At 41.8% G+C, this 15,637-nt stretch overlaps 1 protein-coding gene across 2 annotated transcripts; it reads right to left on the minus strand.

Moving 5' to 3' along the window:
* Positions 1 to 5,029: 5,029 nt before the first annotated feature.
* LOC112241080 (zinc finger protein 239) lies at positions 5,030 to 11,519 on the minus strand. Of its 2 annotated transcripts, none has more exons than XM_042318304.1 (3): positions 11,349 to 11,519; positions 7,866 to 8,028; positions 5,030 to 5,853 (listed from the first exon to the last, which is right to left on the minus strand). In XM_042318304.1, the coding sequence occupies exons 1-3, from the start codon at positions 11,355 to 11,357 to the stop codon at positions 5,051 to 5,053; spliced, it is 975 nt and encodes a 324-aa protein (XP_042174238.1). In that variant the 5' UTR covers positions 11,358 to 11,519; the 3' UTR covers positions 5,030 to 5,050. The 2 variants fall into 2 exon arrangements, with proteins under 2 accessions (XP_042174238.1, XP_024265020.2); XM_024409252.2 differs by having other exon boundaries at positions 7,854 to 8,028; positions 11,349 to 11,517.
* Between the last annotated feature and the right edge of the window lie 4,118 nt (positions 11,520 to 15,637).

Genomic DNA, 15,637 nt, shown 5'->3' on the forward strand with positions numbered 1-15,637 from the left:
GTTAGGATGAACTTCACAGGGTGGTGAAATTGCACGGTGATGAGCTTGATGCTCCTTTCAATAAATATCGAGGGTCTTTATTCTGTTGACGTGATATTCGATGCTTGGCTGCCGTTTGACGTAATGTCATGTTGCCGAAACCAGCCCTGTACCTGAGAGCTGTTGGCTAGAGCACAACATGCGATGGAATGTTTTATTTGGTACATGGGAATTCAACCATAAGGTATTTTTAGGTGCGCTACACCTAGAAAGGCAATGAGCACTGAGTGATCATGATTACAACCATCATTACAATGCTGCAGTTTTACAATGTGAATCCTTGTAAGTCTCTACTGTCTATCACCACTGTCTTTGCTATATTTATAACCCTTTTGTTTCAGAGTTACTGTGAAGTCAGCCCGAAGGCCAGCAGATGGCGATGTTGAGTAGTTTCATCTTTCCACCCAAAGGAAATGTATGCAGCCGTGTCCCCTGTGGACCGGTTAGTACAGGCAGCCGTGTCCCCTGTGGACCGGTTAGTACAGGCAGCCGTGTCCCCTATGGACCGGTTAGTACATAAAACATTCAGGCTGCCGTGTCCCCTGTGGACCGGTTAGTACAGGCAGCCGTGTCCCCTGTGGACCGGTTAGTACATAAAACATTCAGGATGTAAAAGCGCCGATTTCCTCCTCAACTGGATTTAATGGCGAGAAAGAGGGAAAACATTTGGAGATTATGCATACTTTATTTATGAAACAAAATGTTCCTCCACCATTGTAGAGGAGTCTATGCTAGTCCTGGATGTTATGCATTGCGTTTAGCCAATCAGATTGCAGCAGTCTGTTCTTTAAAAAAAATTGTATTGGCTGATTGCATCCAACTGAGGTGAATACACCACAACCTACTGTACTCCCTTGACACATTGATACAAAAAGAGGGACTTAAGGTGTAGGTGGGGGGGGGGCACTAGCAGCTAACCCTAAACCCATTAAAACATCACCAATATACAACTAACCCTACACCCATTAAAACCTCACCACTATACCAACTAACCCTACACCCATTAAAACATCACCACTATACCAACTAACCCTACACCCATTAAAACCTCACCACTATACCAACTAACCCTACACCCATTAAAACCTCACCACTATACCAACTAACCCTACACCCATTAAAACCTCACCACTATACCAACTAACCCTACACCCATTAAAACCTCACCACTATACCAACTAACCCTACACCCATTAAAACATCACCACTATACCAACTAACCCTACACCCATTAAAACCTCACCACTATACCAACTAACCCTACACCCATTAAAACATCACCACTATACCAACTAACCCTACACCCATTAAAACCTCACCACTATACCAACTAACCCTACACCCATTAAAACCTCACCACTATACCAACCAACCCTACACCCATTAAAACCTCACCACTATACCAACTAACCCTACACCCATTAAAACCTCACCACTATACCAACTAACCCTACACCCATTAAAACCTCACCACTATACCAACCAACCCTACACCCATTAAAACCTCACCACTATACCAACTAAACCTGCACCCATTAAAACCTCACCACTGTTCCACTACAGCACCAGTCTGTTTGTTTCCCCCCTAGTCTGATAGTTTTCAAAATAAAAGATCTGATTGACTGAACGTGATACACAGCATCCGAGAAGAGCATTGGCGACTCTAGCATGGTGGTGGGAAATGGTGTTTCAGAAAGTACACACAGTTTCCCTGTGGTTTTCTTCTGCCTTCTCCCCATTAAATCAAGTTAAAGGTGAAGTTGACCTAAAATCCCACATTTCCCAAGTGATTCCATAGATTGAAACTAGTTAGGTGGAGTTCTCCTCTCTCTCCCTACAGTGTAGAACTGGAGAGCTGCTAAAATGAGTCATGTGACGTGTCTTTGTGTTGCTCCATTGTCAGTCAAAGAGCAATTAAGAAAATTGGTCCACAATTCAGTTATTTATTTTATTGGCCTCCTGAGTGGGCTAAGGCACTGCATCGCAGTGCTTGCTGTGCCGCTAGAGGTCCTGGTTTGAGTCCAGGCTCTGTCGCAGCTGGCCGCGACCGGGAGACCAATGAGGGGGCGCACAATTGGCCCAGCGTCGTCCGAGTTAGGGGAGGGTTTGGCCGGCAGCGATGTTCTTGTCCCATCGCGCACTAGCGAGTCTTGTGGCGGGCCGGGCGCAGTGCACGCTGACGCGGTAGCCAGGTGTACGGTATTTCCTCCGACACATTGGTGCAGCTGGCTTTTGGGTTAAGCGGGCATTGTGTCAAGAAGTGGTGTGGCTTGGTTGGGTCGTGTTTCGGAGGACGCATGGCTCTCGACCTTCACCTCTCCTGAGTCCATACAGGAGTTGCAGTGATGAAACAAGACTGCAACTACCAATTGGGGAGAAAATGGAGTAAAAAAAATATATATATATTGAAAGGGTCTGGCTAAATTAACTATTTTAATCAAAAGTACTTTTGGTTTTAAGTCAGGAGATGTGTACTTTTCCACCTAAAACAACTGTGATTATTTTATATTATTATTTAATGTGGCTGCAACAACAGGGGGAGAAGGCACATTCCACCTAACTAATTTCACTGTATGGAATCACTTGTTTGGGATTTTAGGTAAACTTCCCCTTTATATGGAGGAAATCTACAACTTTGCACCCTGAATGGAGAATGTTTTATGTAGGAACCGGTCCATGGGGATATGAGTGTATAGCGGGGATAAACATTTCACTGTGAAGTCTACACCTGTTGTATTGGCGTATGGGCCCAATAACATTTGATTTGATATGAGTGTTTAGCCGGCTCTCCTTTTGGGCGATAAGATGAACGACTCAATATCGCCATTTGCCGGTCTTTTGGCAACTGTGAAGTATACATTGTCCACCCCTTGACTGTTTTGTACTGTTACTATAATGTAAAGTTCAATTGAATCTATTCAAACTTTGCATGACGTATGTTTTTCTCTCTCAACCACATTGGTTAACAGGAAAGTTTTCTGGTACTTTGTTTACACGCTAATCGCGTAGATTTATCGGAAATGTATAGGTTGCGTTGTAAATTTGCTCTGGCTACCTACTCCGATTTCAGAGCACTCTCGTCTGAGTGCCAGAGCGCAGAATAACTGATGAATTTACTAAAGATCAACACCCGTTGAATATGACCGGTGTCAGTAAACGTCAGCATAAAAGGGTAATTCAATTGTTGCCAGCAGCACAGTTACAATCACCAACCATCTGGATAAAAGGAAAACAACCTAACCAGCTCTGCTAGGACGAGTAAAATGTTCAGAGTGAGGTGTTCTCTCATTTGTGTCTGTAATTAGCTATTCAGTTAGCTTGGGCGTTTAATTGCCGTTGTGAGGTTAAAACGCTCGGATTAACCCAACCTTAAATATATATATATAAATATATATATATATATATATATATAAAACATGTACACCGCAAAGGATTTGAATTGATGAATGCCCAGAGCATACTCTGGCACTCCAGACTGAAGTCACATGCAGGAATCAATGTTAATAATGAATGATGTAAATCATGCTATATGACTTGTTTGTGTAGCAGTATATAAGGACTGAGAGGGAACGCCCGTGTCAGAGTTTTCATCAAGCTTGGATTGAGTTTGTGAACCTCTCCGGTCCTGAAAATAAAGATTGATTCATTTACACTCAGTTTGACTCCTTACTGGTGGATTTCCACAACAATCTTTTTGAAGCAAACAAATTATACAAGAGGTTTATGCTCCTTGTAAAATAAAATGATTATTATTATAGATTTTAAAAACATATAATTCATGTGATAAGTAGACATTGTTTTGCAGATAATGGATTTAATTTATTGATCTATTGAATACATGAATACTGTTGGATTCTAGCTTGAAATCTAACTATTCATGTTACCAGACTGGAACTTATTGATTACTTTGCATGTAGAAGGAATGTATATGTTGGGGTCAATGGAGGGTGGATAAGAACTAAGTGTATGGAAAGTTACTGAGACAAGAGGGAGTGCAGAAAGTTTCCACTCTGTCAAAACATGTTATTGTTAAATATCACAGCTCCTAAGGAGGGAGGCAAAGGGCCGTGGATTAGGGACGAGCGAGGAATCCGTCCCGAGGTCAGGTCAGATGAAGTGAGAAGAAACAGTCCTATTTCACACACATATACTTCCACGCCCACGGAGGTTCGAGCATCAGGCAGGGCCCTGACTACACCAGTGAGGAAACAATTAAGTTCCTGCCTAGCAACAGAGTTTTATTGGCTGTCTAGATGTGCAAGGAGTTAACGCCTCACCTAGTAGGACGGTATAAATATATGTGCTTCTATAATCATGTCTTTGTCTTTGCAGCTGTATGACCCAGTGGGTGAATCACATTGGTTTGAGCTTTCTCTAGTTGTCTGTGAGTTTTTACTGTTTGTTCAGAACTTAACAATACACACCTAGTATTGTTGAAACATTATTCTACATTATACAGTTATTTAATGGATAATAGGAGTGTCACGCCCTGACCTTAGATATCCTGTTTATGTCTCTATTTTGGTTTGGTCAGGGTGTGAGTTGAGGTGGGTATTCTATATTCTATTATTTGTATTTCTATGTTTTGGCCGGGTAGGATTCTCAATCAGGGACAGCTGTCTATCGTTGTCTCTGATTGAGAACCATACTTAGGTAGCCCTTTTTTCAACTTGTCTTTGTGGGGGGTTGACTTTTGTTTATGGCACATAGCCTGTAGCTTCATGGTTGTTTCTAATTTGTTGTTTTGTTGGTGTCATTTTTCCAACTATAAATAAAAAGTACGCTGACCACGCTGCCCCTTGGTCCACTTCCTTTAACAGCCGTGACAAGGAGTTAATGACATAAGATACAGCTCTGAACACCCCACCACACTCCTACTCCAAGACACCTGATACATGGATCCAGAGCTGCATATTATCTACACCGGTTACCATGGTAATCAGACTGAGTAAACTGTTAGACAATGGGAGATAGATGACTCTTTACAAGATGTTTTCTAATGAAACTTTATTTAGGGATCTTGAACTGGTGCCAGAGAGGAAAGGGCTTTCTGGTGTTTTTTCAGTGATTCTGAATGAGCAAAGCTCTTTCCACATAGACAAGAGTAAGGTTTCTCTCCAGTGTGTGTGAGCTGGTGTTTAGTCAGGTTAAAATCTCTAGCAAAACTCTTCCCACACTGATCACAGCTATATGGTTTCTCTCCTGTGTGCATACGTTGATGTATAGTTAGGTGTCCCGAATTCCTGAAGCTCTTCCCACATTGATCACAGCTGTAAGGCTTCTCTCCTGTGTGTGTGCGTTGGTGTGTAGTTAGGGTTCCTGATTGATTGAAGCTCTTCCCACACTGATCACAGCTATAAGGCTTCTCTCCTGTGTGTATGCGTTGGTGTGTAGTCAGTTGTCCTGACGTCCTGAAACTCTTCCCACATTGATCACAGCTATAAAGCTTCTCTCCTGTGTGAATGCGTTGGTGTATTGTCAGGGCTCCTGATTGATTGAAGCTCTTCCCACACTGATCACAGCTATAAGGCTTCACTCCTGTGTGTATGCATTGGTGTGTAGTCAGGTGTCCTGAATGATTGAAGCTCTTCCCACACTGATCACAGCTATAAGGCTTCTCTCCTGTGTGTAAGCGCTGGTGTGTAGTCAGGATTCCTGATACAGCAAATCTCTTCCCACACTGATCACAGCTATTGAGACGTTCTGATCTGAAGAGACTCTTCTGGAGAGACGTCTTGTCAGCATCACGTTGTTGTTTAGGATCTCCAGATGATAAGCCCCTCCCACTGAGAGAGCAACGGTTTGGGCTGTACCCTGTGAAACAAAGACATTGAATAACATGGACATCTGAATCAGGGTACCTGACGGGACTTTAGTAAATGCAGAAAATTGCCAATCAAAATAAACATTTTTTTTTATTTGATTCCGAATTCGAACATATAAAGTTTGTTTGTGAAAACTATTTCTAAGATGTATACTTTCAGTTTTTCCTGAACTCACTGCACTCGACCAAAAGGAGGAGACTTGAGCTGCTCCTGCTAGAACATATGCAGATTAAACAGGACAAAGACATATCTGACATGGGCAGAAAACTTACATTGTTGTTAATCTAACTACAAGGTCCAATTTACAGGAGCTGCTACAGTGAAAGAACACCATGCTATTGTTTGAGGAGAGTGAACAGTTATGAACGTGAAAATGTATCAATAAACCAATTAGGCACATTTGGGCAGACTTGATACAACATTTTGAACAGTAATGCAATGGATCATTGAATCAGTCAAAAACGTTGCACATATACTGCAAAATCTAAGTACGTGTACTATGCATTTTGCTCGCATTTGTGCATCACAACACTGAAGTGTAAGGAGCCTCCAATTTATAAATAGACCAGATCTTTATATTTACCCCTTGGGTCCTGTTTCAGTAATAATGAAATCAGACCTTCTTGTTGCGTGTCTGATATTCCACCATTTATACAGGAGTGGTTAAAACATGCTAAGAACGGTCCTCTGAAAATATCAAAAAAGATTTGGTCTTGTCAACTGGTATGCTGTCCAACCATGGAGTTTCCCAGACTTAAATTCATCAAGAAGTTCCTTCTCTGTAACTTGGCTTCACATTAGTCTTTCTGTATATCTGTTCATTTGACATTATTCATAGAAAAATAATCCCTACAGTTCTTCGGTTAGTGGAGATGGAGGAGACTGAAATGAAAACGCTTAAAGTACTTTGCTTCCTCTTTCAAAATATTGTTTGGTGAATCATGGGGTGACTAGATCATCTGTCACAAGTAATTTGGTGCATTTTTCCTACTGTCATAACTAGTTTGTTGCCTTGACAAAGTCCTTTCTGAAGATTGTTATGAATGTGAATAGTGATTCATTTACGTCTGTCCCTCGTTTTAAGGTCGACCCTGTTTCATAAACTCAACTCTCGTTTCAATATGGTAAAACTATTCCGCAAAAAAATAAAAATCAAAAGAAACAATGAACATCTAATAGTCAAATCAGAGTAAAAACAGGTGAGCTGGTTCTACTTTTTTAAAATCAATTTACTGCTGTTTTGTGGTGGAAAACTATGCAAGTAAACCCTTTTACCCAAACATAGAGATGCTAGAAATGTTTCTGTTGTTGTGAAGATTGCATTCAATTGCCGCTCCCTGTTACACATCACAATCTTCCATTCCCCGTCACAAGCGGTTTTATGGCTGATTTAAAAGACTATTTCACCCATGTAATCCAGTGGTTTTGATGTTTTCAGTCGTCCCCTGTTACATTCAACCGTGTCTCTTTATTTGGCACATAGGCACTTAGTACAGTAATATTTGTATTCAATATGTCTTGAGATGGAAAAACATGTGTTCTATTAAGTTGAACATGTGCTCTATATGACAGAATGTTCAAATTAGGTGAAATATATATTTTGGACCAAGTTACACTTTTAAAAATGGGTGAAACTACCCAGATATTTTAATCAATATATAATTCATCAATTAATGACTAAAGTGCATAAAGATGGCAGAATTATGATATGAAGTCATTGTTTTAGAATTATCCAGAAAGATTTGAAACTACGGTGCTCGACATTGTTCAATCTTCCAATAAATCAACACAATCTACTTTTACGAGTTTTCAAATTGCCAGCGTCTTGAAACTAAAATTGAGATCATGTTTACTGTGCTAATGACCATACCAAAAAAACAACACAAGATAGCAGTGTGGAAAACACTGAACTCAGCAAAAGGAGTCATTTGTGTTAAGTAATGCGGGCCGCCATCGTTTCAGAAGCAGACTGTAGTCTAATCTACACACCATGGTTCTTACTCAATGAAATCCAATTTCCCTCTTCCTTCTCTTCTCCTCCTCTCTCAGGTCCACTCTGCCCCGGTGTTTTCCTGCAGTCGACCAGACGCAGCAGTAAAGCGGTCCCGGGAGGCGTTTGACCTGGGGACTCCGTGAGGGTCGAGGGGAACGGGCTAGCTTTGTCCTGTTGGCCGCAATAAATATCAAACATAGTTTATCATTAAACCAAATATTGTATCATTTTAGTCAACACCTCTGATTGATTTGGGAGCATCCCTAGAATATCTCCGTTTTCCTCAAATGTTAAATCGTTCACTACTTCCCACTAATCTAATAGCAGTGTGTTGGTGGAGGCATGGGCTAGTCAGAGTTTCCATCATATTTACTATACCAGGAATTTACTTTCAAAACAGAGGAAGAGGCGATTTGTGGCTTATTTGATCGAATATATGTTTCGTAATTATTAAGTTGTTACGAGTGTACTGATAAAAGTAGGACACGTGACATGTCAGCAATATTGAGAGAAAAAAAACCACTAGTGCCAGGTCGACATTAGTTACCATAGCCACAAAGTCACAACCTGTATTAATTTACCCCACTGGTCATCTATGAACGTTTGAACATCTTGAGGAACAATCTGGCCTTAACAATTTATCATCTTAAAATGTCATATTAAACCTAACCTTAACCACACTGCTAACCTTATGCCTGACCCTAACCTTAAAATAAATGTTTGTTTTTTTTAGTTTCCATGAATTTCTACGATATAAATGTTTTACTTTGTGGCTGTGATAACGACTGCCTTCCATTTTTTAAGACACTTCTTTTCATTGCCATTACACATGAGAAGCCAACCACTGGCAATTCATTATGGGGTTTAGTTACAGGAACGTGGTGTCTCACCACACAAAAGGGGAGCTACAGAAAAGTTAGGAGAATAAACGTGGACAGAATAATAGCTTTGGATGGGTGGGTGAGAACCAGGCGAGGCAGATGGGATAGTATGGCAGGGACTTAAGCCCCACGGTACCTATCACTGTGAGTCCACCATGGCTCCTCCCACCTCCAGTAGTTGATTTACACGTGTTGGAGAGAGTACAGAAAGACAGGGAGGGGGTTGATCCATGACAGTTCTTTAAAAGGCGTCTGGAAACTGTACATCTGTATTCTTTACCCAAATATACAGATGGATGGAAAGACCCAAGGACAGGTCAGACTAGACCAGCCTTTGTTGAACAGGAAAGTGAGGTGGCTGTCAGGAGACGTATTACAGACCAACTGGCTGTGTACATGGCAGAGCTGATGGCCAAACTGTTGGCCTTGCAGTGGGTGGAGGAAGTCAAACCAGACAGAGTAACTATATGTCCATGTGCTGTGTTGATGAGTCTGCAATCATTTAGCTCACATAGCAGACAAGGAGCGCTACATGAGGAAATTCAAATTCAGGCCCGGTTGAGACAGATGGGTGTCCATATAAGGTTTGCTTGGGTCCCGGGCCATGTGGGGGTGGAGGGAATGAGGAAGTAGATGCACTAGCTAAACAGGCCATTAGGAGACAGGAAGTGGAGGTGCCAATGAGCAAAGCAGAGGCTGAGGGAATGATATGGGCAGTGGTGGTGCAGAGATAGCAGGAGCAGTGGAACAGTGACAATAAGGGCAGGCCTCTATTCACTGTGGTGGTGCAGAGATGGCAGGCCTCTATTCACTGTGGTGGTGCAGAGATGGCAGGCCTCTATTCACTGTGGTGGTGCAGAGATGGCAGGAGCAGTGGAGCAGTGACATTCACTGTGGTGGTGCAGAGATGGCAGGCCTCTATTCACTGTGGTGGTGCAGAGATGGCAGGCCTCTATTCACTGTGGTGGTGCAGAGATGGCAGGCCTCTATTCACTGTGGTGCCTCTATTCACTGTGGTGGTGCAGAGATGGCAGGCCTCTATTCACTGTGGTGGTGCAGAGATTCATTCACTGTGGTGGTGCAGAGATGGCAGGCCTCTATTCACTGTGGTGGTGCAGAGATGGCAGGCCTCTATTCACTGTGGTGGTGCAGAGATGGCAGGCATCTATTCACTGTGGTGGTGCAGAGATGGCAGGCATCTATTCACTGTGGTGGTGAGATGGCAGGCATCTATTCACTGTGGTGGTGCAGAGATGGCAGGCCTCTATTCACTGTGGTGGTGCAGAGATGGCAGGCCTCTCATTCACTGTGGTGGTGCAGAGATGGCAGGCCTCTATTCACTGTGGTGGTGCAGAGATGGCAGGCCTGACTATTCATTCACTGTGGTGGTGCAGAGATGGCAGGCCTCTATTCACTGTGGTGGTGCAGAGATGGCAGGCCTCTATTCACTGTGGTGGTGCAGAGATGGCAGGCCTCTATTCACTGTGGTGGTGCAGAGATGGCAGGCCTCTATTCACTGTGGTGGTGCAGAGATGGCAGGAGCAGTGGAACAGTGACACTAAGGGCAGGCCTCTATTCACTGTTGACATTTTAGTAATTTAGCAGACACTGATATTGAGCGACTTACAGGAGCAATTAGAGTTAAGTTGCTCAGAGGCACAGACAGATTTGTCACCTATTCGGCTCGGGTTACTGGCCCAACGCTCTAAACTGCTAGGTTTACCTGCCACCCCTATTCCAGGTACAGAATGGTAGGAAACAGTAGGGGAGAATGGTGGGACACAGCCAGGTGAATAAGTCATTACATGGACAGAAAGCATCCAACAGGAAGGTGTGAACTGCCAGGAAACAGACAGTGGAGAATGTACTGATACAGTGAGTATGATAGGGAAACAGAGACAGTGGAGAATGTACTGATACAAGGATACTGATACAGTGTGGGAAACAGAGACAGTGGAGGACACAGCCAGACAGTGGAGAATGACTGATACAGTGTGGGCAGTATGATAGGGAAACAGAGACAGTGGAGAATGTACTGATACAGGAAGTGTGGGCAGTATGATCAACAGAGAAGTGGAGAATGTACTGATACAGTGTGGGCAGTATGATAGGGAAACAGAGACAGTGGAGAATGTACTGATACAGTGTGGGCAGTATGATAGGGAAACAGAGACAGTGGAGAATGTACTGATACAGTGTGGGCAGTATGATCGGGAAAGAGAGAGACTGATCCAGTATGAGGGAGAAAGGGGTACAGCAATTGAGTTTGATCAGCATACTGAGTAGAATATCGTTAGATACAGTCGCAAAAATGTATATTTTTTTCATATAATTAATAATCTGACCTTCAAATAAGTGGAGGTGAACAAGTGTACACTTTGGGAGGAAGGAGAGATGCTTAAGTAATAGGCGTAGATTCCTACGCATGATAACATAGTACGCTACTTTGCCGAAGGAAAAAAAAATCCCAACAAGTTTTACCGTCATGTTTTTTTGTCCAGCCGTTTAAACTGAACACAGCAATGTAGAGGATCAAAGATGATGAAAACTAGTCCTAGACGTTTTATACAACACATCAGACCTACACTGTTAAAAGTAAACCAGACTTACCGGATTCATCGTGGAAGCTATTGTTTATTCAGCGTTTCTTACTAAAGAAAATAAATGTGTAGGCTACAGCGCAGTTACTATGTTGTCACAATGTTAAGATAAGGATTGGGGGGTTTCCGGCCGCAAGAGAATTCCAGTCTCGATGTTGCAACCGATGCACACCCCTAGACCACAGCAATCAAACATCTACTTAAATATCCAAGCTCAATTACTTTATGACAACATAACGTCTCACATCACATGTAGGCTAATCTTACTTCAGAAAGTTATTTGATAAGATTGAACCGATCTATAAAAGTCGAGTAAAGTCAAGAAAACAACCAACAACACCACTTTCACTAAGAATCCTGTTTTCCGCTATCGGCTACTTTTACCTGGCAGCAATTTGTAACCGAGTTTAATTTGAGTCCTGATGTTATCAAGGCTGTTGTTGCATCTCCCTCCCTGCAGCCTTAGAAACATAAAGAGAGACAACAAACACACTTTATAACTGGTGAAAAACTACACCTGATACTTCCATTAAGCAGGAAAAAGTCTCTATTATAACAGATGTGTAGCACTGTAAGACAGGTGTTTCTGTTGTTGTTTTACACCTGTTTTATTCTCAGGACCAGGATTATAACGTTGAGTGTTGTGACACAGGGAAACAACACATCCTGGTCTCTTCTACATAATACTACATTAAAAATATGAATATGAATATGCAATCAGCAATGTAAACAAAACAAGAAAACATGAAACTACAGTGCAGATGTATGTTTTACTCTGACATTTACATGCAAGCATTCGTTCTGCGTAAACAGTAGAATGTTGAGGTATAAGATATTATCAAGTGTATTTCCAGAGTGAAGAGAGAGAGGTTTGGTAGGAGACCTCACTGGCTGTGAGGAAACAGAAGAGTGTGAGGTCTGTGGTTGACCTACAGGTACTGATGGGCAGAGCTGGCTTCCTGCCCCCATGATGCCTCTTCCTAACAACCAACACATCATTCGATTCACAATAAAATGTGTGAACATCTTTCTGGAGCTTAATACACAATAAGGAAAGTTTAAAGATATCCATATTCAAATCCTTTCAAATCTATGTATAAATCTAATAGACTTGTGACTTCTGTACTTCTATATGTCCCATAATACAAGAGGTCTATGCTCCTTCTATATGTCACATAATACAAGAGGTCTATGCTCCTTGTCAAATTTTTTGTTGTTGTTGTTATTATAGATTTTAATACGCCCACGAAGGTTCGACCATCAGGCAGGGACATGACTACACCAGTGAGGAACCAATTAAGTTCCTGCCTAGCAACAGAGTTTTATTGGCTGTCTAGATGTGCAAGGAGTTAACGCCTCACCTAGTAGGACGGTATAAATATATGTGCTTCTATAATCATGTCTTTGTCTTTGCAGCTGTATGACCCAGTGGGTGAATCACGTTGGTTTGAGCTTTTTCTAGTTGTCTGTGAGTTTTTACTGTTTGTTCAAAACTTAATAATACACACCTAGTATTGTTGAAACATTATTCTACATTATACAGTTATTTAATGGATAATATGAGTTAATGACATAAGATACAGCTCTGAACACCCCACCACACACCACTCCTACTCCAAGACGCTTGATACATATGGATCCAGAGCTGCATATTATCTACACAGGTTACCATGGTAATCAGACTGAGTAAACTGTTAGACAATGGGAGATAGATGACTCTTTACAATATGTTTTCTATTGAAACTGTATTTAGGGATCTGAAACCAGTGCCAGAGAGGAGGGAGATGAAAGTAAACAGGTTTGTGCTTTCTGGTGTTTTATCAGTGACCCTGAATGAGCAAAGCTCTTTCCACATAGACAGGAGTGAGGACTCTCTCCAATGTGTGTGAGCTGGTGTTTAGTCAGAGTGAAATCTCGAGCAAAACTCTTTCCACACTGATCACAGCTATAAGGCTTCTCTCCTGTGTGTATGCGTTGGTGTGTAGTCAGGGCTCCTGATTGTTTGAAGCATATATATGATTTCTCTGATGAGATTTTAAGGTTTTAGATACAGCGAAACCCTTCCCACACTGAGAGCAGTGGTATGGTTTCTCTCTGGTGTGAATCCCTCTGTTTAGTAAAATTCTTCCCACAGTCAGAGCAGCAGTGGTAAGGTTTCTTCCCTATATCTCTCTGCTGGTGTTTCTTGATGTGTCCTGTTCTGGAGAGACTCTTCTCTGTCTTGTCAGCATCATGATGTTGTTGAGGCTCCCAGATGATAAGCCCCTCCCACTGAGAGAGCAACGATTAGGGCTGTCCCCTGTGAAACAAAGACATTGAATCGTTAGGTTTTGCAAATATGGGTCCATAAACAGATGAGTTGTTCCACGAAATTAATGCCTTTTGTGTCCTTTTGATATTTTTTCTGTAGAAATTGTGCACCAATATTACATTTTAAATCTGTTATATTTAATAAAGTTCCCTTTAATACAGAACACATGGAGGATTCGATTAATCAGATGTTTAATATGAATAAATACTTGGTAAAGTGACACAATTCAGCATTGAGGTCCTTCTGTCAACCCTGTGTAACTTCTAGAAAGATTTTAACCCACCTAATACAGAGTTTGGTTTTTCAATTGAATGGTGCTTTTATGTAGTTTCATAGGAGTGGTGTTTTGTGTTTGTTACATGCACAGCACCTTACTAACTTTCCTCAGGGTTGCCGTCGGCGATGCCATCCTATTACAGTACAGCACATTCATGGCATTAGTATTTGTCATTGGATGGTGTTATTGTCAGGCATTTGGTTTTACAATAATGGAAGTGTGAATTTAGGGTTTGTCCCAAATGGCAACCTATTCTCTATGGGTCCTGGTCAAAAGTAGAACACTACATGGGGAAGAGGGTACCATTTGGGATGGAATCTCAGTGTCAAATGTTGTGTTTTCTTGGTGCTACACATCAGTGTTCTCCCCAAAGAATAGAAGAGGCGCTTCGCCACCTTGTAGACTGGCTACGCCACTATGTAAGCACTTTAAAAAAAACATTATTTGTTTTCATAAACCAGGTTTCCATCCAACCTAGACAAGGTGGGATTGGACTAGCAGCTAACGCTAAACCCATTAAAACATCACCACTATACCAACTAACCCTACACCCATTAAAACCTCACCACGATACCAACTAACCCTAAACCCATTAAAACCTCACCACTATACCAACTAACCTTACACCCATTAAAACATCACCACTATACCAACTAACCCTACACCCATTAAAACCTCACCACTATACCAACTAACCCTAAACCCATTAAAACCTCACCACTATACCAACCCTAACCCTAAAACATCCCATTAAAACATTAAAATCACCACTATACCAACTAACCCTAAACCCATTAAAACCTCACCACTATACCAACTAACCCTACACCCATTAAAACCTCACCACTATACCAACTAACCCTAAACCCATTAAAACCTCACCACTATACCAACTAACCCTAAACCCATTAAAACATCACCACTATACCAACTAACCCTACACCCATTAAAACCTCACCACTATACCAAATAACCCTAAACCCATTAAAACCTCACCACTATACCATCTAACCCTACACCCATTAAAATCTCACCACTATTCCAACTAACCCTAAACACACTCAAACCTCACCACTGTACCAAATAACCCTAAACCCATTAAAACCTCACCACTATACCAACTAACCCTACACCCATTAAAACCTCACCACTATTCCAACTAACCCTAACCCTAACCCATTACCTCACCCTACCAACTAACCCTACACCCATTTCACCACTACAACTAACCCTAAACCCATTAAAACCTCATTCCAACCATTCACCAACAACCCTAAACCCATTAAAACCTCACCACTATACCAACTAACCCCACCCATTAAAACACCCATTAAAACCTCACCCACTAAAACCTCACCACTATACCAACTAACCCTACACCCATTAAAACATCACCACTATACCAACTAACCCTACACCCATTAAAACATCACCACTATACCAACTAACCCTACACCCATTAAAACCTCACCACTATACCAACTAACCCTACACCCATTAAAACGTCACCACTATTGTGCTGTCATCCTGTTAGAAGGTAACAGATTATTTTATTACTGTGGTTAAAATGGATTTTCATTGTGTTCCATGGTGTTTTTCGCCCCCTAGTGGAGCTTTCTGGTACTTATGAAGACTGTACGGAAACAGGAAGTAGAGTAGTCGTTCTGTACGCAGAGAAGCAGCTAAAAACAACGTTTTGGTGCAGGTCTTT

This window comes from Oncorhynchus tshawytscha, unplaced genomic scaffold (assembly GCF_018296145.1).
Source record: "Oncorhynchus tshawytscha isolate Ot180627B unplaced genomic scaffold, Otsh_v2.0 Un_contig_4324_pilon_pilon, whole genome shotgun sequence".
Classification (NCBI taxonomy): Eukaryota; Metazoa; Chordata; class Actinopteri; order Salmoniformes; family Salmonidae; genus Oncorhynchus; species Oncorhynchus tshawytscha.

Excerpts from the sequence above, each read along its gene's own strand:
- LOC112241080 (XM_024409252.2), bottom strand. Across the intron at positions 5,854-7,853 it reads TTCATTGAGTAAGAACCATG|GGTACAGCCCAAACCGTTGC; the intron begins GTGTGTAGATTA and ends TTTGTTTCACAG.